The following is a 25,823-nucleotide window of genomic DNA, read 5'->3' as shown; positions in this document are numbered from 1 at the left end:
CCCAGTATGCTAAAATGGGCATAGGGAGGATCTCATTTGAACCTCATAATGAGCCCTATTTTTGCACATGATAAAACTGAGGATTAGAGAAGTGAAATCATTGACTTGAGATTACATTTTAAATTGAAAGGCAGGGATTCAAATCCTGGTTTGAATCTAGAACCTACATTTTTATCTCTACACTATATCTCATTAAAAATAGCTACCCATTAGAGGAAAAGGACTGAATTCCTGGAACTGAATTAAGCATTTCACTTAGGTAGACATTATTGTCACCATTTTACTTTGAGAAAACCAAAAACTAAGATTAAAGAACTAATAAATGGTAAAGCAAGGGCTAGAATTCTTCTGAATTCAAATTGATACACAGCCATTATTTCACTCTTTATCCCTGTGATGTACATGAGAACACTGAATCAGAAATGTTGAAGAACTTAAGAACAAAGTTTAGACTTCCCTGGTGGCTCAGTGGTAAAGAATCTGCCTGCCAATGCAGGAGACACAGGTTCGATCCCTGGTCTGGGAAGATCCCACGTGCTGTGGAGCAACTAAGCCACAATTACTGAGTCCTGCTGCAAATACTGAAACCAGCGTGCCTAAAACCCGTGCTCCACAGAAAGAGAAGCCCACATATCAAAACTAGAGAGTAGCCCCCACTCGCTACAACTTGTGAAAACCCACATGCAGCAATGAAGACCCAGCACAACCATAAATCTTTTAAAAACAACATTTATAAAGGGACAAAATTGTGGGTCTTCTTTCCTTCCTCTCATATTAACACTAAATAAAAGTCCACCTGTACCAAACACTCCCTCCAAGATCTCTTGAGGAAAGGAAATTACAACCAAAGAATTTGAGTGAAGGACAGGCTTTCCTGTCAAAAAGTGATCAAACCTTGGCCCCTGCCCTCCAAGGGATGTATCCCACCGAATGGAAAACTGGTCCGTCTTCAGTTCAGTTGCTCAGTTGTGTCCAACTCTTTGTGACCTCATGGACTGCAGCACGCCAGCCCTCCCTGTCCATCACTAACTCCTGGAGCTTACTCAAACTCATCTCTATTGAGTCGGTGATGCCATCCAACCATCTCATCCTCTGTCATCCCCTTCTCCTCCTGTCTTCAATCTTTCCCAGCTTCAGGGTCTTTCCCAATTAGTTAGTTCTTCACATCAGGTGGCCAAAGTTTGGAGTTCCAGCGTCAGCGTCAGTCCTTCCAATGAATATTCCTTTAGGATGGACTGATTTCCTTTAGGATGGACTGGATGGATCTCCTTGCAGTCCAAGGGACTCTCAATAGTCTTCCCCAACACCACAGTCCAAAAACATCAATTCTTTGGTGCTCAGCTTTCTTTATAGTCCACCTCTCACATCTATACATGACTACTGGAAAAACCATAGCTTTGACTAGATGGACCTTTCTTGACAAAGTAATGTCTCTGCTTTTTAATATGCTGTCTAGGTTGGTCATAGTTTTTCTTTCAAGGAGCAAGCATCTTTTAATTTCATGATTTCACTCACCATCTGCAGTGATTTTAGAGCCCAAGAAAAGAGTCTCTCACTGTTTCCACTGTTTCCCCATCTATTTCCCATGAAGTGATGGGACCAGATGCCATCATCTTAGTTTTTTGAATGTTGAGTTTTAAGTCAACTTTTCACTCTCCTTTCACTTTCATCAAGAGGCTCTTTAGTGCCTCTTCACTTTCTGCCATAAGGGTGGTATAATCTAGGTGGTGTAATCTGCATATCTGAGGTTATTGATATTTTCCCCAGCAGTCTTGATTCCAGCTTGTGCTTCATCCAGCCCAGCATTTCTCATGATGTATTCTGCATATAAGTTAAATAAGTAGGGTGACAATATACAGCCTTGACATACTCCTTTCCTGATTTAGAACCAGTCTGTTGTTCCATGTCCAGTTCTAACTGTTGTATCTTGACCTGTATACAGATTTCTTGGGAGGCAGGTAAGGTGGTCTGGTATTCCCATCTATTGAAGAGTTTCCCACAGTTTGTTGTGATCCACACAGTCAGAGGCTTTGGCATAGTCAATAAAGCAGAAGTAGATTTTTTCTGGAACTCTCTTGCTTTTTTGGTGATCCAGCAGATGTTGGCAATTTGATGTCTGGTTCTTCTGCCTTTTCTAAATCCAGCTTGAACATCTGGAAGTTCATACTGTTGAAGCCTGGCTTGGAGAATTTGAAGCATTACTTTGCTAGCATGTGAGAGGAGTACAATTGTGTGGTAGTTTGAGCATTCTTTGGCATTGCCTTTCTTTGGGATTGGAATGAAAACTGACCTTTTCCAGTCCTGTGGCCACTGCTCACTTTTCCAAATTTGCAGGCATATTGAGTGCAGCACTTTAACAGCATCATCATTTAGGATTTGAAATAGCTCAGCTGGAATTCCATCACTTCCACTAGCTTTGTTCATAATGATGCTTCCTAAGGCCCGCTTGACTTCACATTCCAGGATGTCTGGCTCTAGGGGAGTGATCTCACCATCATGATTATCTGGGTTGTGAGATCTTTTTTGTACAGATCTTCTGTGTATTCTTGCCACCTCTTCTTAATATCTCCTGCTTCTGTTAGGTCCATACCATTTCTGTCCTTTATTGTGCCCATCTTTACATGAAAAGTTCCCTTGGTATCTCTAATTTTCTTGAAGAGATCTCTAATCTTTCCCATTCAGTTGTTTTCCTGTATTTCTTTGCATTGATCACTGAGCAAGGCTTTCTTATCTCTCCTTGCTATTCTTTGGAACTCTGCAATCAAATGGGTATATCTTTTCTTTTCTCCTTTGCCTTTTACTTCTCTTAGGACAAAGGTGTTGTTGTTGTTTTTTTTTTCCTGTCTACTTTTTAGGGGATTCTAAGCATGGGGAGGAACAGAAATAAGCCAAAGTATTTGTTGGATTTTATTTTCTTGGGTTTCAAAATCATTGTGGACAGTGACTGCAGCCATGAAATTAAAAGATGCTCCTTGGAAGGAAAGCTATGACAAACCTAGACACCATATTAAAAAGCAAAGACATAACTTTGCTGACAAAGTTCCATATGGTCAAAGCTATGGTTTTTCCAGTAATCATGAACAGATATGAGAGTTGGACCATAAAGAAGGCTGAGTGCTGAAGAATTGGTGCTTTCAAATTGTAGTACTGGAGAAGACTCTTGGGAGTCCCTTGGACTGCAAGGAGAATAAACCAGTCAATCCTAAAGAAATGAACCTTGAATATTTATTGGAAGGTCTGATGCTGAAGCTGAAGCTCCAATCCTTTGGCCAGCTGACGCAAAGAGACAACTCACTGGAAAAGACACTGATGCTGGGAAAGATCGAAGGCAAGAGAAGGAGAAGGCAGCAGAGGATGAGATGGGTAGATAGCATCACTGACCCAGTGGACATGAGTTTAAGCAAACTCCAGGAGACAGTAATGGACAAGGACGCCTGGAGTGCTGCAGTCCATGGGGTCTCAAAGAGTTGGACACAACTTAGCGACTGAATAACAAATTTGTTACAAATGAGAAATGTCATTTTATTTAGTATGTATTAATAGGTTTCTGGAGCTGAATGAAAAGGAGTCCATATCTATCCTCACCTTAAAGTGGGTACCAGGTAATGAGGCTTAAAACTTGTGGCTGGGTCTTATTTTCCAGTAAGACCCCAGAATCTTAATAGTCAACCAAATCAGAGAGTGGGGGTAGGGATGTTGGGCAGCCTCTCCCTACGGTAAGGATTGACCCTTGGTAGCCTTTTCCAGGCAAGTTCTAAGAATCCATACTGGGCAATGCCCGTGGGTTGAATAGTATGCACTCTGTTCTGCCCAGGCAAGGGTACAACATTCTGGAACTCAAGGGGACCTGCAGGCGTATGAGAACCACCACACAACAGGTCAGAGAGTAACCGTTCACCAGGCACCAACTCCTTGATCCTTGCAGTGTCTTCGTAGATGGTCTGTTGTGGTTGGAGTCTCTTTCCCCGCAGCAACTCCAGTAGCAGCCTCTGGATTCGGGGGGACTTGAGCTGGTACAAGTCCATGAGACGTTTAAACTGTTCCATCCACGCAGCACTGTCTCTCGCATATCGCTTCTGCAACATCCGCAGAACATGGTACAAGGCCACGAACGTCTCCCATTGGGGGAGCTCTTCCTTGTATTTAGAGACAGGCTGTGCCTTCTTTTCCAGCTGGGGCAGCTTGAGGGCCCTACCTTCACCCTTCAGAGCCCTGAGATCGTTCTGAAACATCAGTGCCAGAGTTTGTTTTCCCACAGAAGCATGGGCACCTGTGAAAATATCTCTTGTGGCAGGATGAAAGTGTTGCATTCCCATCTCTTGGAGAACATGGGATAACTGCTGTGCCCGTGCACTCCTGTAAGGCTCTCCTAAAAGAAGCCAAGTTAGAGCCTTTGGATCTTGAACCCTGTAGGTCACTGATGGCAATGCTGATGTAGGGATGGGCCGGGACTTTGCTTTGTGAAGTGTGGGGAGTTCACTTCTTCTCCCCAAGGCTCGGATGTCCAAGGACTCTTTATCCATAGAGGGATAGAAGGCTGTAGGAACATCCTTTCTGGTTTGATAAAGGTGCTTTACCTTCTTGACAGCAGTGGATAACTGCTGTTCCTGCTCCTTCCTATAAGACTCAGCTAAGGGATGCCAGCTGAGATCCTGTGTGGTCTGAGTCCTCTTAGTAGCTGACAGTAACACTGGCTCATGGATAGGGAATGGCTCTCCCCAACTCTCCATTTCTTTCCTTCTGATTGGAGGGATCGCTTTTATGTATACTGGGCTCAAAGCATCTTTATAGCGTCGTGATATATCTCTGTGACCTACTTGTAGGTTCTGCTGGAGGCGTTTAGCCACAGCTTTAAGACTGTACAGATGTGTCTGTTTCAAATATCCCTTTGAAGTGAGGTGCTTGAGGAGTTGGCTCAGTCTATGGAAACTGTCCCTTGAAAGTTGTTCTCCTGCTTCCAGTCTTACTAAGACATTACTAATCCAGTCCTCATCTGGGGAATCAAGCCTTTTAGCTGGCATAGAGGTAAGGGATGGGTACAGGGCTGTGGTTGGGGTTGGGGCAGGGGCAGGGGCCTGGCCCTCAGTCTTGCCCTTTTGAGAATCCTGAGACTTTAAGAACCACTTCCACATGCCATCTTTGGGCCTGCGTTTAGGTTTCTGTGATTCTCTGATAATTTCAAGTAAGTGAGACTTTGGCTTGTGGAGGCCTTTTGGGGTCTGTGTCTCCATTCCCATGACTTGTAAAAACATGCCCCTGCCTTTCTCCAAGAGCACATCCTCTTGTCTTCCCCATGATGTTGTCACGGGTTGTGCTTTAAGAAGTTGACTTTCCTGTCCTTCCAAATCAAAATGATGCCCTAACACTTTGAGGACCATTCCCTCTTCTTTTCCCGGGGCCACAGGAAATGGTGTTTCGAGGGAGCTCTTCATAATTGTTGGCCACATAATCTTATCCCTAACTGTGGGACTTACCTGTCCATAAAGCAATCTGTCTCTTCTAGGAGCCATTTCTTCTTTAGCTGTGTGTTCCCTTTTCTCAGCAAGAACCTCACTTACTGTCGCTGGCTTCGATAAGTTCACTCCTTCCTTTGGGAGCTCTTTTTTCCATACTCTCTGCTTTACTGGGAGCATTGCCTCTGTCCGTCTTCTTGGCTGTTCCTTCTCTTTACTCATACTCTCCTCATCCTTCTGTCTTGCCTTCTTTTCCTCCTGTTTTTTCTCTGTCTTCTCCATTTTTTCTTCTTCCTCCTCTTTCTCACTCAGACTCTTCTCACGCAGAGCCTTCTCTTTCTTACTCAGACTCTTCTCTTTTTCACTCAGACTCTTCTCCTCCTCACTCAGGCCCTCTTCCTCCTCACTCAGGCTCTCCTCTTCTTCACTCAGGCCCTCCTCTTCCTTCTTACTCAGACTCTCCTCCTCACTCAGGCTCTCTTCCTCTTCACTCAGACTCTCCTCCTCACTTTGGCTCTCCTCCTCACTGAGGTCCTCCTCCTCCCCCTCCTCCATGTGTGGGTCCCCACCTTTCTCCTTGCTGAAGAGCTCCATCTCTTCCTCATGTGGGCCCTCTTTTACCTTATTCTCTTTCTCCTGAGTCAGTTTCTTTTCCTTTTTCCTTATTTGGGTTGAACTCTTTTTCTTATGCTTCCCAGCCAAGCTCTCCTCCAATTCCTCTTCACTCAGGCTTACTTTCTTTTCCTCCTTCATCAGGTATTTCCCTTTCTCTTTCTTGGGCGGAATCTCCTCCTCCTCCTCTCCTTCAATGAGCCTCTCCTCATCTATCCTCTTCTTAGTTGGAGCTTCCACTTCCTTCTCTATCAAACTCTCTGATAAGCCTTCGAATAGTATGTCTCTGATATTCTCTAATAACCACTTTACCTGGGTCTTTTCTGGTTTCTTCTCCTTGATTATCTTTAGAAGCTTCTCCAGCTTCTTTTCTCCTAACAGATTTTGCTGCTGAGCCTCCTTCAACATACTTTCTACCTGGGTTTTATCTAACAGTATATTTTCCTGGACCTTCTCTAATAACCTTTGGTCTTCCTCTAAGCCCTCTTCATCAGTCAGTATTCTCTCTTCAGTAGCTAGTCTGTCGTCTTCTAGTTTTCTCTCTTTCTGAACCAGCTGCTTCTCTTCTCTGGTTATTTCCTCTGGTTCTTTAGAAAATTCCCACCTCTGGCCATCAGTTTCACTCATTCCCACAGAAAACAATTGATCTTCCTCAGGTATTCCTGTTTCTTTCAATGGCACTTTATTAATTTCTCTAATTATTTTAGCCAGGATCCGCATCAGGTGACTCCCTTTCTTCCTTCTATCTTTTTCTCTGGAACTAGTCTCTCTTCCTTCAGAACTAATCCCCACCCCCATATCCAGGTTCCTCATTCCCTGTATACTCTCCTCTTGGATTCTTTTCTTTTCTTCCTTAGCAACACCCATCTCCTTGGCCCTAACGTCATAGGCCAGTTTCCCCTCTTCTTCAATAGTTTCTTTTTCTTCTTGAGTTGCTTTTTCCTTTCTCTTAGTTACACCAATTCCTTCCCTGGCTATTGCCCTTTCTTTCTCGGCAATATTCATCTCTTCCTTGCCCATAATACTGTCTTCCTGAGTCAGTCTTTTTTCTAAAGCCCTTGCCTGTCTTTGCTGGGACTTTTTGTCCATTTCACCGGCTTGTTTCTTCTCTTCTTGGGACAATTTATCTTTTCTCCAGTCCCATTGTTTTCTTCGCTCACTCTCTTTCTGACCCCGTATTCTCTCTTTCTGGGCCTGTTTCGCCTCTGGTAGGGCCCATTGTTTTTTTTCCTTTTTTTCCTGTCTGATTTTCTTCTCTTTTTCCCTGACCCATTTCTCTTCTTTGGGGGACACTTTCTCAATTTTCTCTCTACTTTTCTCTTTTGAGACCAGTTTCATTTTTTCTCTGACTAGTTGGTTTTTTTCCTCAGCTGCTTCCTCTACTTTGGGAGTCAATTTTTCCTTTTTCTGATCCTGTCTCTTTCCTTCCTGGGCCTGTTTCTCTTCTTTCAGTGACAGTGTCTCCATTTCCCCAGCCTCTCCCTTCTCTCCTAGATCCACCTTTTTCCCTGAGATCTGTCGTCTCTTTTTCTTGGTTATTTTCTCCACTTTCTGGGTCCCTCCCTCCTTTTCCCAAGATTTGCTTGCCTTTTTCTGGATCTGTTTAACTTCTTGTTGTGACAGTTTCTCCTTTTCTCCAAACATTTCCTCCTCTTTTTGGCTTAGTTTCTGTCTTTTCCTGGCTAATTGCTTGTCCTTGGCATCTTCCTCCTTTTCCTTAGCCTGCCTCTCCTGGTCTACTTTCTCCGGTTTCTCAACTTGCTTTTCCTTTTCTTGGATTTGTTTCTTTTTATGGGCCTCTTTCTTCTCTATCATGAACGATTTCTTCCTTTCTCGGATCAATTTCATCTCTTGCTTTACCAAGCTGCGTCTTTTTAATGTACGTTTTCCCTCTTTCCCAGACAGTCTTTCCTCTTCTTTAGACAAATGTTCCTCTTCCTGGGCCAATTTTTCCCTTTCCCAGGCCTCTTCCTCAACCTGTTTCTCCGTTTCCCCCATTTGTTTCTTTATTTTGCGATAGTTTTTCATCATTTTTTCAATTTGTTTCTCTAGCTTCTGGATTATTTCCTCCTTCTCCTGGGTCAGCGCCTCCCCTTCCTCACCCAGCTCCTCTAGTTCCTCATTGAGCTCCCCCAGGGCCTCAATCAGCTTCTCCATTTCCTCACCCAGCACCTCCAATTCCTTTCTCAGCTCTTCATCTTCCTCACTCAACTCCTCCTCTTCCCCACTCAGCTCCTCCTCTTCCTCCATCAGCTCCTCCTCTTCCTCCATCAGCTCCTCCTCCTCCTCCATCAGCTCCTCCTCCATCAGCTCCTCCTCCTCCTCCATCAGCTCCTCTTCTTCCTCCATCAGCTCCTCCTCTTCCTCCATCAGCTCCTCCTCTTCATGGAGCAACTTCCTCTCCTCCCAGAGAGGCAACCCTTCTTCCTGGGCCTGCCTACCTTCTTTGTGGTCCAGCGTAACCTTCTCCCAGTACCATGTCCTTTGTCCCGGGGTGACCTTTCCCCTTTCCCAGTTCACCCTCTTTCCTTTTCCTAGTAGTTCCTCTTCTTTTCCAGTTCCCTTCTTTTCTCCTTGGACTAACTTCTGCTCTGCCTTGGTTAACTTCTTTTGTGAGATGGGTGATATTTCTTCCTCCTCAGCACTTTTTTCTTTTTGAAGGATCGATTTCTTGTCCTTGGTCGGTTTCTCTTTTCCCTGCATTAATTTCAAATCCTGCTTACTCAGTTTTCTTGCTTCCCCAATTATTTTCCCTTTTTGCATAGCTAGTGTCTTTACTTTTTGGAATCTCATTTTGTCTGATACTTGGTCATCATCTAAGTAAGCAACTTTCTTTTTCTTGACTTTAGAAGACACCTTGCCTTTCTTTAACATTTTTTTAGCTCTTTGTTCTTGTTCTCCAAGTCCTACTGTCTTTTCTTCCTTGACAACCTCTGTAACCACTTCTGTTACAACAGGTGTTTCTTCCATCTCCATGTCATCCAGTTCTGATGAGTCCTTTAAAAGAGGACAAATCTCCTGGAAGAGATCCCAGCTGGGCTCTTGGGGAGCAAGGATTGCCTGAGCCCAGTTCACCAACTCTTGACTCAGATCCCTTAACATTCCTGGACTGGAACTTGCTATCCTTGAGGTCACAAGATTGCAAATGTCATCCCGCCAAGATCTGGTTTCTGATTTGGTCGTGCGGCCAGGGATCCCAGACAAACCATGACCATCCTTTCTAAATACCTTCATTGCATCTTCTTCTTGCTCAGCAACCTGCATAACCTCTTTCTTGGGCTCTTCTGCAGTTGTTTCTGGAATTTCCTTCAATTTTCTCTTCTCTTTCAACTTCACACTTACTTTGCGATGGATTTTTTTCATTGCTCTTTCCCAGAGCTTTTTCAGGTTTTCTTGTCTCTGTGCCTTAGGGATCACTTTTCCATAATCTCTCATGTCCTGTTGATCTATAGCCTTCATAACTCCCATGGCCTCCACTGCCTCTCTGGCCTTCACTGCTTTTTTGATCTCCAAGGCTTTTGTGGGTTCTGTGACTTTTTTGGCCTCCAACACAACCTCCTTTGATTCAGCATCCTCTTTGGATGTGACTGGGCTGAGAGTACTTAGCGACAGGTCTGGCTCTGAGGCAACATCCTGAATGTCAATTTGATCTGATTCCTTGGCTTCTCTCTGTTCACCTTCATGCTCTAAAGTCACCAACACAGGGCTCAATTCTGTCTCTCCCTGCTTCCTGGAAACTTTCATGTCCTTTTTAACTGCAGAGATATTGGGAGAAAAGTAATTGAGAAAAACACAGAAGTCCTGAGTGAGATCCTCTGACACACCTAGTTCAATGAACTGCTGTAAAAGGTAACAAAAACTACAGACGACAAAAGCTTTATGGCCCAGAAGTGCCTGCTCTTTTATCCCAATTTCCATATCCTTAAAGAAATAAGACTTGGTATTTGTTGTGGGAAGACCCCCCAGAGAAGGAAATGGCAGCTCACTCCAGTATTCTTGCTTGGGAAATCCCATGGACAGAGCCTGGCAAGCTACAGTCCATTGGGTCCCAAAGAGTTGGACAGGACTGAAGTGAGTTAGGACAGCACAGCACAAAGAAATGAGACCTTGATATTTGTTGTGGGAAGATCTCCTGGAGAAGGAAATGGCAACCCACTCCAGTATTCTTGCCTGGAGAATTCCATGGACAGAAGACCTCGGCAGGCTATAGTCCATGGGGTCGCAAAAGAGTCACACACAACTTAGTGACTAAACAATAAAAACAAATTTGTTATGGGGTAGATCTTTCCCAGAAAGGTTACTTTCTGTGAAAGAGTCCTTAATTAAGTCTGTCACCACTGGTATCTTTTTATATAACTTGGGCTTATTGACCCTGCCTTTTGGTGCCCTAAAGTGGGCCCCAAATATACCCAATATGTTACCCCGTACATACTGAGATTTTTGCTCTTTGCTGTAACATGTGTCATTCTTTGATCTGGTTTGGTGATCTTTGCAGGTTCTGACCAAATTTTGAGTGTTTGTTCATCAGGTTCACGATCCCTTGATATAACTAAAACCAAAGGAGGTTTCTCCTCTCTGTGTGACAAGGTCAGGTTCTCATTTAACCGCTGCTCCACCTGAGTAAGCAGGTACTGGATACCATTAGCTTGAATTCCCAGCAGCTGATCCAGAGAGATTTCTCCAATAAAGTTTTCCCTGCAAAAGTCAAGGTAAAACAAGGCTTATACCGAGCCATCAATAAAACCAAATTAGAGGAAAAGGAGGAGAAGAAGGAAGAAGAGGAAAAGGAGGTAGTGGTTAAGGATAGTGGAAGAGGCAGGGCTAAAGTAACCATCTAGGACAGAGTAGTTCAAGGTAAAAGATGGATAAAGATGTAAAAATCTACAACAGCAAGGAATAGAGTAGTCAGAGTGACCCAAGATGCTTCTTTAGTTGGGTGATTTGGGGACTTGAGTCTCGAAGAATCTTAAGGAAATGAGGAAATGATGGAAGAGCAGGCTACTCAATGGACAGAAAAAGAGGGTTTCAGCTACAAATTGCCACTTGCCAAGGACATTTGCCATCTGCCTCTACAAGGATTAAGTCATGTGCAAATGTGGTTGTTGACCATCAACACACGCTGAACTGTGTTCAGGAGTGGAGATCAGGAATAAAGCAGTCTGCTCTGGAAAAACTGGCAGAACAGATCTTTAGATAGTTAGATATTTTCAGGAACTGATTTTATGTGCCCAATTCCTTTTTTTTTTCTTTTTTAAACTTTTAATTTTTTATGGGTATATAGCCAGTTAACAATGTTGTGATAGTTTCAGGTGAACAGCAAAGGGACTCAGTCATACATATACATGTATTCATTCTTCCCCCAACCCCCTCCCATTCAGACTGCCACATAACATTGAGCAGAGTTCCATGTGCTATACAATAGGTCCTTGTTAGTTATCCATTTTAAATACAGCGGTGTGTACATGACCATCCCAAACTCCCTAACTATCTTTTCCACCTGGCAACCGTTAAGTTCATTTTCTAAGTCTGTGAGTCTCTTTCTGTTTTGTAAGATCATTTGTATCATTTCTTTTTAGATTCCATATATAAGGGATGTCATATGATATTTCTCCTTCTCTGTCTGATTTACTTCATTCAGTATGACCCTCGCTAGGTCCATCCATATTGCTGCAGATGGCATTATTTCATTCTTTTTAATGTATGAGCCCAATTCTTGCATCTCCTCATATCTAGAAAAGCACCAGATTCCTTCATGATGACATCTGCTCCTTGTGACTAGCAGAAACCTTCTGCAAAAATATGCACTTGATTGTATGAACTCCCCCTTCACCAAAATCACATATATATTGACCTCCCCCTGCACAGCACCCCCCATCTCTTTGGAGCATTTTCTCAGAAATATCTGAAATGCTGTCATAGCCTAAGCTATGATCCTCATTTTGCCCAAATAAAACTTAACTCCTGACTCTCATGTTGTGCTTTTTTTTTTTTTTTTTTAAGTCAGTAAGGGATAGACAGTGTGTGTGTGGGGGGAAGCAAATAGAAACAAAGAACACAGGCAGAGGAAAAGAACAGAAAAAGTTGTGGGAAAAGGAAAAGAAGTAGTCAGATTTTGAAGGTTAGGAGCCAGAAGGAACAGAAGGGGATAAGGTTACTGACTTACTGCATTTCCTGGAGAGTGCCTCGTCTCTTCAGCAGAGCTATCAGCATGCTCTTAGTTTGGATGCCCGTGACTCTTACCATAAGGTATAAGGCCTTAGCCCGCACATTTTTATCACTGTCCATCAATCCCACAGCCAGGGGAATCGCAAAGAGACGGCTCATGAAGCCTAGCTTCTCCAATCCCTCCCAGGCTGTCTCCCGGACCTCTGGATTGGAATGAGTTGTGTCTTCCATGAGGCGACAAGCAGTTTCAGAATGCCACCTTGGAGATACTTGATGGGAGGCAAAAATCTGTGCCAGGATACTGATATATGTCTTGTATTGCTCTATAGAACAGTAAACTGTGAGGTTGAGGATGGTCTCAATTATAGTATTGATAAGTCCTTCATCCAGTTTTCTTCCCATCCAATTTTGACTGGCCAAGTTTACAATAATATCAAAGAAAGTTTGTTTTCCCAGCATAGGTTTTTGGTCTGGTTTCCTCTTTGAGATTTTCTGTTTTATTGAAGTCACAGGTGACAGTGCCTGACTTCTGCTGAGTCCAGTCATGTCCCAGTCCTTATCTTGGTAGGATGAGTGGAGATCACAGTGCAAGAAGACGGGGGTACCTTCAGGCCAAAGACGGGCACGGATCACTGAGTTGGGGATGTAGCCATCTGGAGGAAAGGGCCAAGGCCGCCCTTGACCAAAGAAACACCATAATATCTGGTAAGGTTTCAACCCATCCCAGCCAGCCAGTCGCAACTGAGGAGGAACCACGAATGGGGGATGATCACGCTTGGGAGTAAGAATAGGAAAATCAATATACTTATCTTCCAAAAAATGCAATGTGGGTCCCTCCTGCATCACAGAGGACTTAGGCCTCTCTTCCTCCACAACATGGGGCACAGTATGGTCAAAGGCAATTATCCGCTTGTTAACAAGGGCCTCTAGCCCCTGTAATTCCTGCAACCCTTGACCAAAGTAGACAAATTTGGGTACAAATACTTTTTCGAATGAAAAGAAGAAGCTAGGCAGGAAGGGTTTAGGGGCTTCTTGTATGTCATCTGCATTGTTCAGGAGAGTTAGGTGAATCAGCTGGGCTGGAGGGAGCAGTTTTAAGCAGGATACCAGGTAAAGACTCTGGTTGAAAGTCAAAAGCAGGTCACCCCGGTCATTGGCAAAGCAGAGTGGGCCAAAATGTAACGCAGAGTCCAACTCAGTTATGAGTTTCCCATGGAAGTCCCAGATCCGGACTAAGCCGCCATTGTCCCCTGTGACAAAAAGTTTCAGGGAAAGGCAGACATCAAATGAAGTGATGGCACACTGGTGCAGGCATTTTGTCTCTTTAAAGTCAGATCTCTGCTTTGATCCTGGAGATGTCAGGAAGTCCTGATAACTCCAGAGATGCCAGTGGTGGTTCTCAGTGATGGCACCCACAGAACCTGGCAAGAGTATCACGTGTTTTAGGGGCCAAACACAGATAATTTTGTTGACAGGCTGCAGGACTACCCTGTTCCCCCGCAGCACAGCTTCTGTGAGGTATACAATATTATCCATGCCATAGGAACAGAGCAAGGAGTACTCCTGGGGACCCTCCAGGGTAGACAGTGCCAGGACTGCCCCAGAGTGAAGACTCTTTGCTACTCGGGCACAACGGTAATGGGAGAGGATTCTCACAGTGCCGCTGTCATGCCCACTGAACATCAGTCCTACAAGGCCCTTCCCCAAATGGTAGTGCCCATAGGCCAGGCATCTGACTCTATCCCCAGGGTTTACTGAAGGACACATAAGATACTTGGCTGTGCAAGGAGAGCGTGTTGCATCAAACACCAGCACCTCTGAACCATCTATTGCCACAAAGAGCTCCTCTCTGTGTGAGTCATAGGCCCAAGCCACAGCCTTATCCATGATAAGTAGAGGCCAGGTGATAACCAGGAGATCTCCCGTTACTGGAGACAAGAAGCGCAACAGACCATCCTTAGTGGCACATAGGATCCGAGTCCAGTTATGGCCACAGCAGACCCGCCGCACCTCCTGGGGAGCAGAACCACAGACATTGAAGAGGCTATAAAAGTAGCGCAGGTGATACAATGAGAAATTGTGGTTAGTCTGGCAGAAAAAGGTGCTATTATCAATGAACTGCAGTCTCTGCATGTTCTTGCTAATATCCAGCTGCCGCAGCAAGTTCCCAAAGGCAAGGTTCCATTCCTTCACTACACCTTCACCGCCCGCTGTTAGTAAGGTATAGGTCTCTGACCGGCTTTGGATACATATCACTGATGATGAATGAGCCTGGAAGCTGTGGAGGAAGTTACCTCTGTCTAGACCCCAAGCATGGATTTCTCCATCCTTGTTTCCAACATAGAAGTAGCCCTGAGATAAACAAGTGAAGGAGCAGGTGATGGTGGAGCCACTGTTGATAGGAGTGAACTTCTTCACCTCTTCCAGCTGGCCCTGACCTTGGTGGGTGAAGACTCTCAGCTTATTCTCACAATGAGCCACCAGGGCGCCCGGGGGGCCATTCAGGGAAAAGCCCTGAACAAGCTCACCACCAGCCATAGGCACAGTTTGGGCCATTTGCAGGCCCCTGCCATTTGGCAAGATAAACCAGGTGACCACAGCCCCCAGGGTGCCAGAGAGAAGCATCTCAGTTTCTGAGTCATAGCTGAGGCAGCTGATGGAGAAACGACAGGGGACCATACCCAGAGATGTGAACCCCTGCTGGTGATCCCCAAAGAGCCGCAGGCGTATGTCATCACAGTAAGCAATTAACATGTGATGGGGAGCTATGTGGACCATTGCTTGGATGGGTGGCACCTGAGCCATCACATGGAGCTTTATCTTTTTTATCACTCCTTCCATTTCTGCAGCTTTCTTCTGTATCCAGAGTACTGCCTAGAATAAGATGAGAGATGAAAGCCTCACCATGGAGGAAGCCTACTCCCCAGCGTGAAGGGTAAATGTATCTCCCTGGTGGGCCAGTGGCTAAGGCTCTGTGCTCCCAATGCAGAGGGCCTGAATTCGATCCCTGGTCACGGAACCAGATCCCACATGCCCCAGCAAAGATCAAAGATTACATGCTGCAGCTAAGACCTGGGACAGCTGAATAAATAAAAATTTTAAATGAGGGGTAGAAAAAAGTTGAATGTTTAGATCCCTTTTCCCTCTTGTGGGTCTAAGAAAAGACTGAATAGCTTGACTTCGGGAGTTTCCCGATGCTAGGAGTCAGGTGTGTGATAGAAGCACTATTCTTAAGGCTCTTTCCTTGGCCTTTAGCCTACTTTATGGAGAATGTGAATTCTGTCAACCTGATGACTAGAGGGGAAGACGGATCACTGCGTCCAGGTCAGATTGGTATATGGAGAGGGGTATTACAATGACCTAGCTTAGAATCACCCTCAGCATCCTGAGATGAGGGCAGTTTAAGTATGATGCATGTAAAGTGGATTAAGAACGAGGTAGGGGACTTCCCTGGTGGTCCAGAGATTAAGAATCTGCCTGCCAATGTAGGGGACACGGGTTCACTCCATGGCCTGGGAATAGTCACATGCTGTGGGGCAGCTAAGCCTGTGTACCACAAATATTGAGTCTGTGCTATAGAGCCCACAAGCCACAACTAGAAGGCCTATGCAGCATGACTGCTGAGACGTGTATGCACTAGAGTGCATGCTCCATGACAAAAGAAGCCACTGCAATGAGAAAGCCGCTCACTGCAACTGGAGAGTAGCCCCCATTCATCACAACTGGAGAGAGGCTGAGCCCAGCAGCAAAGACCCAGTGAGTGCAGCCAAATAAATAAATACAATTTTAAAAAAAAAAAATGAAAGGGAAAAGGATGAGGTCACTTTACCTGCATTTGTTTTGAATACAGTTCCACCCAGTTTAAGGAAACAAAATAGTTGTCATCAGTGGAGTAGAAGCAGATGAAAGGTTTGCTCTCAGGATGGTGAGACTCTTGGCATAGAATCTCAGTCCAGTCGCTCAGCATATTCACATCTCCCTCTGTCTTTTCACCAACCTGAGAGAGAGGAGTGACCTGAGCTAAGAGGGTTGAAGCCCCACATACTCATTCATTTAATGAATATTTATTGAGGGATTAGTGGAAATCTGTTCTTTCGCTAACCAACATTTATTCACCCTACTTCTAGAAAGCACAACTGGGGGAGCTACCCTCTCCTCCCTCATCCTAATTCATCACAGTATCTGCCAGCCTTCCTCACCAAAGTTCTGTGAGAGAAGTAAGCCCCAACCCCCCACATATCTATTCTAGATAATAGGTATTAATTCTTCCCTGTGCATCAGGAATGCCATTAGTTATGTACCACCCTTAAGAGAACTGAGAAAATAGCCCCTCAAATCATTGTCTGTGTCCTATGGGTCAGATGAGGTACCACCTTTGAGAAAGGCTGGTGGTATGTTTATGACAGACATTGGGGATATGATGCTGAGCAAAAGAGTTATGGGCTAAGCTCTTAAAAGGTAAGAGTCCAGTGGAACAGGTGCTAAGCAAACAACTAACACATGACTATATGTTTGTATGTACGTATGCTCAGTCGCTCAGTTGTGTCCTACTCATTGCAACCCCATGGACTGTAGCCCGCCTGGCTCCTCTGTCCATGGGATTTTCCTGGCAAGAATACTGAAGTGGGGTGTCATTTCCTCCTCCAGGGGATCTTCCCGACCCAGGGATCGAACCCGTGTCTTCCTTGTCTCCTGCATTGACAGGCAGATTCTTTACTACTGAGCCTTCTAACAAGTGACTATACAAAATAAAATCTTCAAAAGAAATACAATCCTATATGAGAATGATAAAGGAACTCAACCTTGGCAAATATCGCTCCCTGTCACAGTTGGACCAAAAGTTTTAAGTTCCTGCCTGCACCCAAAGGACCACTCCTGTCACATCTGGGAAACTCATGCTTCACACACGTGGAATGCCCACCATGTGTGACAACTAGACCCTGTGGCATACACCTCCTTCACTATTCTCGGCATCCATGGAAAACATGTTGCTGACAACACAGTTAGCTGTGCTTCAGCTCCAATATTCTGAATTCTGACCCAGTGGAGTGTGTGTGTGTGCACATGTGCACACACCCTTCACACTCATGCATCTCTCAAGAGAAGTTTGTTTCTTTTCTACATGTTACTAGTATAATACACACTACCTTCTAGTGACTGTAGCATCTTCCTAGGGTATATATCCTTATTCATATAAGGATATCCTTATAACAAGCATATGTGAACTCCTCATTCTGACTAACCAAAGCTGAGGCTCAATAACTTTACTTTGGAAGTCCCTCTTCTCAGCAGACACTCATGCTATACCTGCCTCTTGAACAATCGTCCATGAATTTAACTCCCCAAGTCTCTCTGTGTTAGAATGTGCACTATGACCACCTAGGCTGGCAAGTGAAATACTCAAGTTCAGTTCAGTTCAGCTCAGTCACTCAGTCATGTCCAACTCTGTGACCTCATGGACTGCAGCATGCCAGGCCTCCCTGTCCATCACCAACTCCTGGAGCTTGCTCAAACTCATGTCCATTGAGTCAGTGATGCCATCCAACCATCTCATCCTCTGTCGTCCCCTTCTCCCCCTGCCTTCAATCTTTCCCAGCTGCTGCTACTGCTAAGTCACATCAGTCATGTCCGACTCTGTGCGACCCCATAGATGGCAGCCCACCAGGCTCCCGTCCCTGAGATTCTCCAAGCAAGAATACTGGGGTGGGTTGCCATTTCCTTCTCCAGTGCATGAAAGTGAAAAGTGAAAGTGAAGTCACTCAGTCGTGTCCGACTCTTTGAGACCCCATGGACTGTAGCCTACCAGGCTCCTCCATCTGTGGGATTTCCCAGGCAAGAGTACTGGAGTGGGGCGCCATTGCCTTCTCTGTCTTTCCCAGCATCAGGGTCTTTTCCAATGAGTTAGATCTTCACATCAGGTGGCCAAAGTATTGGAGTTTCAGCTTCAGCATCAGTCCTTCCAACGAATATTCAGGACTGATTTCCTTTAGGATTGACTGGTTGGATCTCCTTGCAGTCCAAGGGGCTCTCAAGAGTCTTCGTCAACACCACAGTTCAAAAACATCAGTTCTTCACTGTTTAGCTTTCTTTATGGTCCAATTCTTACATCCATACATGACTACTGGAAAAACCATAGCTTTGACTAGATGGACTTTTCTTGGCAAAGTAATGTCTCTGCTTTTTAATATGCTGTCTAGGTTGGTCACAGCTTTTCTTTCAAGGAGCAAGCATCTTTTAATTTCATGATTGCACTCACCATCTGCAGTGATTTTAGAGCCCAAGAAAAGAGTCTCTCACTGTTTCCACTGTTTCCCCATCTATTTGCCATGAAGAGATGGGACCAGATGCCATGATCTTAGTTTTCTGAATGTTGAGTTTTAAGCCAGCTTTTTCACTCTCCTCTTTCACTTTCTTCAAGATGTTCTTTAGTGCCTCTTCACTTTCTGCCATAAGGGTGGTATAATCTAGGTGGTGTAATCTGCATATCTGAGGTTATTGATATTTCTCCTGGCAGTCGTGATTCCAGCTTGTGCTTCATCCAACCCAGCATTTCTCATGATGTATTCTGCATATAAGTTAAATAAGCAGGGTGACAGTATACAGCCTTGACGTACTCCTTTCCCAGTTTAGAACCAGTCTGTTGTTCCATGTCCAGTTCTAACTGTTGTTTCTTGACTGCATACAGATTTCTCAGGAGGTAGGGAAGGTGGTCTGGTATTCCCATCTCTTTTCCCACAATTTGCCACAGTTTGTTGTGATCCACACAGTCAAAGGCTTTGGCATAGTCAATAAAGCAGAAGTAGATATTTTTCTGGAACTCTCTTGCTTTTTCTATAATCCAGCTGATGTTGGCAATTTGATCTCTGGTTCCTCTGCCTTTTCTAAATCCAGCTTGAACATCTGGAAGTTTTCAGTTCATGTACTGTTGAAGCCTGGCTTAGAGAATTTTGAGCATTACTTTGCTAGCGTGTGAAATGAGTGCAATTGTGCGGTAGTTTGAACATTCTTTGGCATTGCCTTTCTTTGGGGTTGGAATGAAAACTGACCTTTTCCAGTCCCGTGGCCACTGCTGAGTTTTCCAAATTTGCTGGCATACTGAGTGCAGCACTTTAACAGCATCATCTTTTAGGATTTGAAATAGCTCAGCCGGAATTCCATCATGTCCACTAGCTTTGTTCATAATGATGGTTCCTAAGGCCCTCTTGACTTCACATTCCAGGATGTCTGGCCCTAGGTGAGTGATCACACCATCATGGTTATCTGGGTCATTAAGTGTTTTTTTTTTTTTTTTTGTATAGTTCTTCTGTGTATTCTTGCCACCTCTTCTTAATATCTTCTGCTTCTGTTAGGTCCATACTGTTCCTGTCCTTTACTGTGCCCAAATTTGCATGAAATATTCCCTTGGTATCTCTAATTTTCTTGAAGAGATCTCTAGTCTTTCCCATTCCATCATTTTCCTCTATTTCTTTGCACTGATCACTGAGGAAGGCTTTCTTACCTCTCCTTGGTATTCTTTGGAACTCTGTATTCAGATGGGTATATCTTTCCTTTTCTCTTTGCCTTTAGCTTCTCTTCTTTTCTCAGCTATTTTTAAGGCCTCCTCAGACAACCATTTTGCCTTTTTGCATTTCTTTTTCTTGGGGATGGTACAGTGTCACGAACCTCTGTCCATAGTTCTTCAGGCACTCTATCAGATCTAATCCCTTGAATCTATTCCTCACTTCCACTGTATAATCATAAGGGATTTGATTTAGGTCATGATGACCTGGATGATCAAATGACCTGAATGATCAAATGGTTTTCCCTACTTTCTTCAATTTAAGTCTGAATTTTGCAATGAGGAGTTCATGATCTGAGCCACAATCTGCTCCCAGTCTTGTTTTTGCTGACTGTATACAGCTTCTCCATCTTCGGCTGCTAAGAATATAATCAATCTGATTTGGGTATGGCCGTCTGGTGAAGTCCATGGGTAGATTCAAATCTTGTGTTGTTGGAAGAGGGTGTTTGCTATGACCCGTGCATTCTCTTGGGAGAACTCTGTTAGCCTTTGCCCTGCTTCATTTTATACTCCAAGTATTAATACTTCTTTACTCAAAATGCCCATCATGCCTGCTGCTTACATCCACAGAGGCTTTGAAACAGTGCTGAAGCCATTATCCACAACTCAGAATCTCTATCCTCCCTAAAATTGTCATTGTCAGATCTTTGTATGTTCTGAGAGAATACAGAGAGATGGAGAACTTCAAGCATGATTCAGGGACAGCCACAGAGTTGAAAGGATCATGGTGTCTGATCATGATCTTCCCTCTTCATTGAACCAGAAACCTCATTTACACACCCTTTGCTGCTGCTGCTGCTGTTAAGTCACTTCAGTCATGTCCGACTCTGCGAACCCATAGAGGCAGCACACTCTTTATGCCTTAGTTAATCACCATTCCTCTCCTCCTTTCCAGACTTCATGTACAAATAATTTACTCACTCATTCAGCACTGTCAATGCTCATCTACAGAAGAACTCTAAAAGAAAAGGATATCTTAAGCCCAAGCAGTGTATCTGTACCTGGCACTACTGTTACCTACTCTGTGTCAATCCCCACTCCTTGCTCTTCCTCCTCCTTCCATCTCGATAAAACTTGGAACTTGATTAAGGTGATCATGGACTCAGAAATTCTGGAGAGTGGTACTGACGCTGACGCTCCAACACTTCGGCCACCTGGTGTGAAGAGCTGACTCATTGAAAAAGACCCTGATGCTGGGAAAGATTGAGGCAAAAGGAGAAGTGGGCGACAGAGGATGAGATGGTAAGATAGCATCACTGACTCAATGGAAGTGAGTTTGAGCAAACCCCAGGAGATAGTGAAGGACAGGGAAGCCTGGTGTGCTACACAGTCCACGGGGCCACTGAGTTGGACATGACTGAGCAACTGAACAACAGTGATAGCAGAGTAGCACCATGGTACCAAGGCTGGCACAACCCTGTGCTCTCTGACCTTCTCTCTTTTACCTGCTTTTAATTTAAAGCTGGAAGTGTGGCAACTATCTTGTACCCTTATGATAGAAAGCTGAATACTAAACAGGTTAAAAAAAAAGGAGTAAAAAAGAACATGATTCTTTGACAGCATGTAAGACAAAGATGCCTCCTGCTTGTTTAATCCATTTAAGGCCATTTTCTGGTTTTCATTTAGATTTTGCTGCACATGTTCTAATTATAACTAACGTTATCATATTAACTGGACTTGGGAGTTGTTTAGGGCTGTGAGAGGGCCCTTCCAAAGTGGATCACATGTGGCTCCTGCCACAGGCTGCCCTGGCAGGGATAGAGAATTAGTCCAAGCCCACCATGCGTGTATCTCTCATATACGTCACCTGTTTATCCTTCAGGATGCCCTTTAAGAGGGGTTTCAAGTCCTTCCACTCAGGAATAAGTCTGGGTGATGTTGACGTTCTCGTGATATCCCAGCACTTAAAAGACATCTTGGATTATAGAATCTGTGGGAGCAAAAATGACTGAATTACAATGTCTGATGTGAGACTGGAAAATAAGGAAACTGAGAGAGAGAAGAGCAACAGGGAAACTTAGAGAAGGGCAGAAGCAAAATTAGTCCTTTAGAAACAGGAGAAGTTCTTATTTCAGAAAGATAGGGGCCAGAACTTCCCTGGTGGTACAGTGGATAAGAATCGGCCTGCCAGTGCAGGAGACACGGATTCCATCCGTGCTCCGAGAAGATTTCCCATGCCAAGGAGCAACAAAGCCCATGTGCCATAACTATTGAGCCCACGCTCCACAGTGAGAAGCTGCTGCAATGGAAAGTCCGCACACTGCAAGGAAGAATAGCCCCTGCTTGCTTCAACTAGAGAAAGCCTGAGTGCAGCAGCGAAGACCCAGTGAAGCCAAAACAGAACAGAACAAATAGGGGTCAGAGTGAACTACTGATACTTGCAACATGGATGAATCCCTGAAACGTTATAGAACATATACTACTTGATTCCATCTATTATATGAAATTCTAGAAAGGACTCATTGAACCTCTAGGGACAGAGAGCAAATGAGTGACTACTTGGGGCTAAGAATTTGGGGGATTGCCTAGGCAGGGGTCGGAGAAGGCAATGGCACCCCACTCCAGTACTCTTGCCTGGAAAATCCCATGGATGGAGGAGCCTGGAAGGCTGCTGTCCATGGGGTCGCTGAGGGTCGGACATGACTGAGCGACTTCAATTTTACTTTTCACTTTCACTTTTCACTTTCGTGCATTGGAGAAGGAAATGGCAACCCACTCCAGTGTTATTGCCTGAAGAATCCCAGGGACGGGGGAGCCTGGTGGGCTGACGTCTATGGGGTCGCACAGAGTCGGACACGACTGAAGCGACTTAGCAGCAGCAGCAGCAGCTAGCCAGGGGTAAAAGGGAACATCTTGCAGTGATGGAAATGTTCTATATCATGACTTTCGTAGTTGTCACATGGGTATATAAATTTGTCAAAACTCACCGAAACATACACTTAAATGGGTATACTTTAGTGCATGCAAATTATACCTAAATATGGTTTCTAAAAAAAGATAGAAATGAAGTAGGGGTTTTTATGAAATCTACAATAGGAAAAAATGTAGCAAAAGCAAGCTGTTAGGTGAGCTTAAGTGAGTCAGTTGTAGCACAGGTAAAACGACACAGGAGCCCGGCTTTCCAGCCCTCCTGTAACTCTCTTCATTGGCATGCTCATTTCTTAAGACATAATTTTGTAGACACAACTGTCTCTATCCTCATCACAACTGAAGCCTTCATGTATGTGAAAGTCACTCATCAGTTCCACATAGATTCACTCAGCGTTCAGTATATGCCAGGCTCTGTGCTAAGGGCTAGAGACAAAGCAGTGAACAGGAATGTCTATCTGCCTGCATGGAGTTTACTATCCAACACAGAAGGCAGACGCTGAACAAGATGCCAGACTGAAATAAGCTGAAAGTCTCCTACTACACACTCCTTAGAGATGCTGGGTAGAATAACAAGTAGCTCAATTCCAGGAGCCAGAAATGAAGAAAGGGTTAGGGAGAAAGACACAACAATAAGTGCAAACTGCTTCTGTGATGCTCCTGAAGAGGCGTAGTTTTCAGAGCCTCAAACTGACCGTAATGGCTGGGAATTAGGGTAGTACTGCCTTGGCTAAGAGAGGAGAGAGGACTTGGGCCACGAGATAGAGGGACCCAGGGCTTCGCTGGTGGTCCAGTGGTTAAGAATCTGCCTGCCCTAGGTAGGGGACACAGGTTCAACCCCTGGTTCAGGAAGATCCCACAACTAAGCCCACAAGATGCAACTACTGAAACCTGTGTGCCTAGCGCCCATGCCCTGCAATAAGAGAAGTCATCACAATGAGAAGCCTGTACGCCTCAGTGAAGAGTAGCCCCCGTTCACCATGATCAGAGAAAGCCAGTGTGCAGCAACAAAGACCCAGCACAGACAAAACTAAATAGATAAGTAAAGAGAAAAGAGAGCTAGGGACCCAGAACTGAGACTCCTCCATTAGCTTGGAGAGTGATACTTCCACAGACAGAGCTGGCTTATGACCAGCTTCATGAAAGCTTACACACCTTTAAATCTTTTTTCCATGCATGAGTTGAGAATGTACACACCTCCATATTCAGGAGATAACTGAATGGGTATCATCAAGCTCTCCAAATAATTCTCTGACACATTATCTCCCAAAGAAGAGAAGGAAGGAGAAATACCACAGAGCATACAAATAATCCTTTCTAAAGAAATTATTTAAAATCTGCACCTGAGAGGGTAATGAGCTACAGGGGTAACAAAAATCTCCTTTACAAGGTCTTAGCATGCTCTGCAGAGGTTATCTGACATCTGCTGTTCTCAAATGAAATTCCCAGAACATTGAAAGCCATATTTAATATTATGTTATAGGTGTATATTAAAAAAATCTAAGGAAACCACCAAAAACAAAGAAGCAAATAGACTGTATGATTTAACCAGGGGGAAGGGGATAGGAAATAAAAGAAATATAAATCAATCCAATAGGGGAAATATAAGACAAAACATAAGAAGGAAAAAAGAGGTCATGTAAATAGAAATAAGGTGATAGAAACAAATCTAAATATGTTATCATCATAATAAGTTCAGACTAAACTCTTTAGGTAAAAGATTTTCAAACAAATATTGTATATTAATGCATATATATGGAATCTAGAAAAATGGTACTGGTGAGCCTGTTTGTAAGGGGGCAGTCGAGACACAGACGTGGAGAACAGACTTGCAGACACAGTGTGGGAAGGAGAGGGTGGGATGAATGGAGAGAGTAGCATGGAAACCTTTACATTATCATATGTAAAACAGATTTCTTTCTTTCTTTTTTTTTTTTGCTGTATGACACAGGGAACTCAACCCCATGCTCTGTGACAATCTAGAAGGGTGGGATAGAGTGGAAGGTGGGAGGGAGGTTCAAGAAGGAGGGAACATATGTATACCTATGGCTGATTCATTTTGATATATGGCAGAAATCAACACAACATGGTAAGGCAACTATCCTCCAATTAAAAATAAATAATTTTTTAAAAGACAAACTTTCAGATTATATTTTTTCAAAAATGAATAACGTATAGTTGTATGCTGTTAGTAAGAAACAAATCAAATATTTAAAAACATAGAAGCTTTAAAGTATCATTATTACCATTATTACCATTTTCTATTCTGAAAATCATCTAAAAACAAGAAAAAGAATGAAAAGATCTTTGCAAACTCCACATTCAGCAAAACCAGGAGATGAGTATAATTGGAAGAGAATAAGTTACATGTAAGGACTGAGAAAAGCAGCTGAAATTGGGGGCAATTATGAAATAGGAACTGGAAACAAGAAAGTATGAGAAAAAAAAAAAAAAGGCTTCCCTAGTGGTTAAGTGGAGTAGGCAATGGCAACCCACTCCAGTACTCTTGCCTGGAGAATCCCATGGACGGAGGAGCCTAGTAGGCTGCAGTCCATGGGGTCGCTATGAGCCGGACACGACTGAGCGACTTCACTTTCACTTTTCACTTTCATGCATTGGAGAAGGAAATGGCAACCCACTCCAGTGTTCTAGCCTGGAGAATCCCAGGGACGGAGGAGCCTGGTGGACTGCCGTCTATGGGGTCGGTCGCACAGAGTCAGACACGACTGAAGCGACTTAGCAGCAGCAGTGGTTAAGAATCCGCCTGCCAACACAGGGAATAAGGGTTCGACCCCTGATCCTGGAAGATCTCACATGCCATAGAGCAACTAAGCTCATGCACTGAGCCCACATGCCCTATAGCCTGTGCCTTGCAAAATACAAGCCACTGCAGTGAGAAGCCCACACACTGCAACTAGTGAGGAGCCCTCTCTCACCACAACTAGAAAAAGCCCGAGGGGGAAAAAACAAAGATCCAGGGCAGCCAAAAATAAATAATCAATTAATTTAAAAAATAATAATAGAAACTATGGAGGAACATTTGAGCATAAAGAGGGACAAGCAGAGGCAGATGTAAAAAATATGAGGAAAATTACATTTCCCAAAGGTGAGGGTCTCATCATTAGGGTCCTCCTACTTGTAACTACAGCTGCAAGAAACTGGGAAAC

The 25,823-nt window shown here is 44.1% G+C and overlaps 1 protein-coding gene across 1 annotated transcript; it reads right to left on the bottom strand.

Moving 5' to 3' along the window:
- Nucleotides 1-3,674: 3,674 nt before the first annotated feature.
- On the bottom strand, nt 3,675-21,703 carry LOC120873297 (WD repeat-containing protein 87-like). Its single transcript, XM_040254108.1, has 9 exons — nt 21,596-21,703; nt 12,229-15,104; nt 10,487-10,760; nt 8,844-9,905; nt 7,500-8,069; nt 6,378-7,259; nt 5,762-6,200; nt 4,708-5,338; nt 3,675-4,446 (listed from the first exon to the last, which is right to left on the bottom strand). The coding sequence occupies exons 1-9, from the start codon at nt 21,701-21,703 to the stop codon at nt 3,675-3,677; spliced, it is 7,614 nt and encodes a 2,537-aa protein (XP_040110042.1).
- Nucleotides 21,704-25,823: the final 4,120 nt, after the last annotated feature.

Source organism: Oryx dammah, unplaced genomic scaffold (assembly GCF_014754425.2).
Source record: "Oryx dammah isolate SB20612 unplaced genomic scaffold, SCBI_Odam_1.1 HiC_scaffold_13, whole genome shotgun sequence".
NCBI classification, from domain to species: domain Eukaryota; kingdom Metazoa; phylum Chordata; class Mammalia; order Artiodactyla; family Bovidae; genus Oryx; species Oryx dammah.
Note: the sequence above shows the minus strand (reverse complement) of the source record. Positions and strands in the feature narration are given on the sequence as shown.

Coding starts and splice junctions, on each gene's coding strand:
- LOC120873297 (XM_040254108.1), bottom strand. CDS start 21,703: ATGTCTTTTAAGTGCTGGGATATCACGAGAACGTCAACATCACCCAGA. Junction 8,070..8,843: donor ACAAAATGAGATTCCAAAAA/GTAAAGACACTA, acceptor CGCAAAATAAAG/AAACAAATGGGGGAAACGGA. Junction 4,447..4,707: donor GAGAGTTGGGGAGAGCCATT/CCCTATCCATGA, acceptor AGCAAAGTCCCG/GCCCATCCCTACATCAGCAT.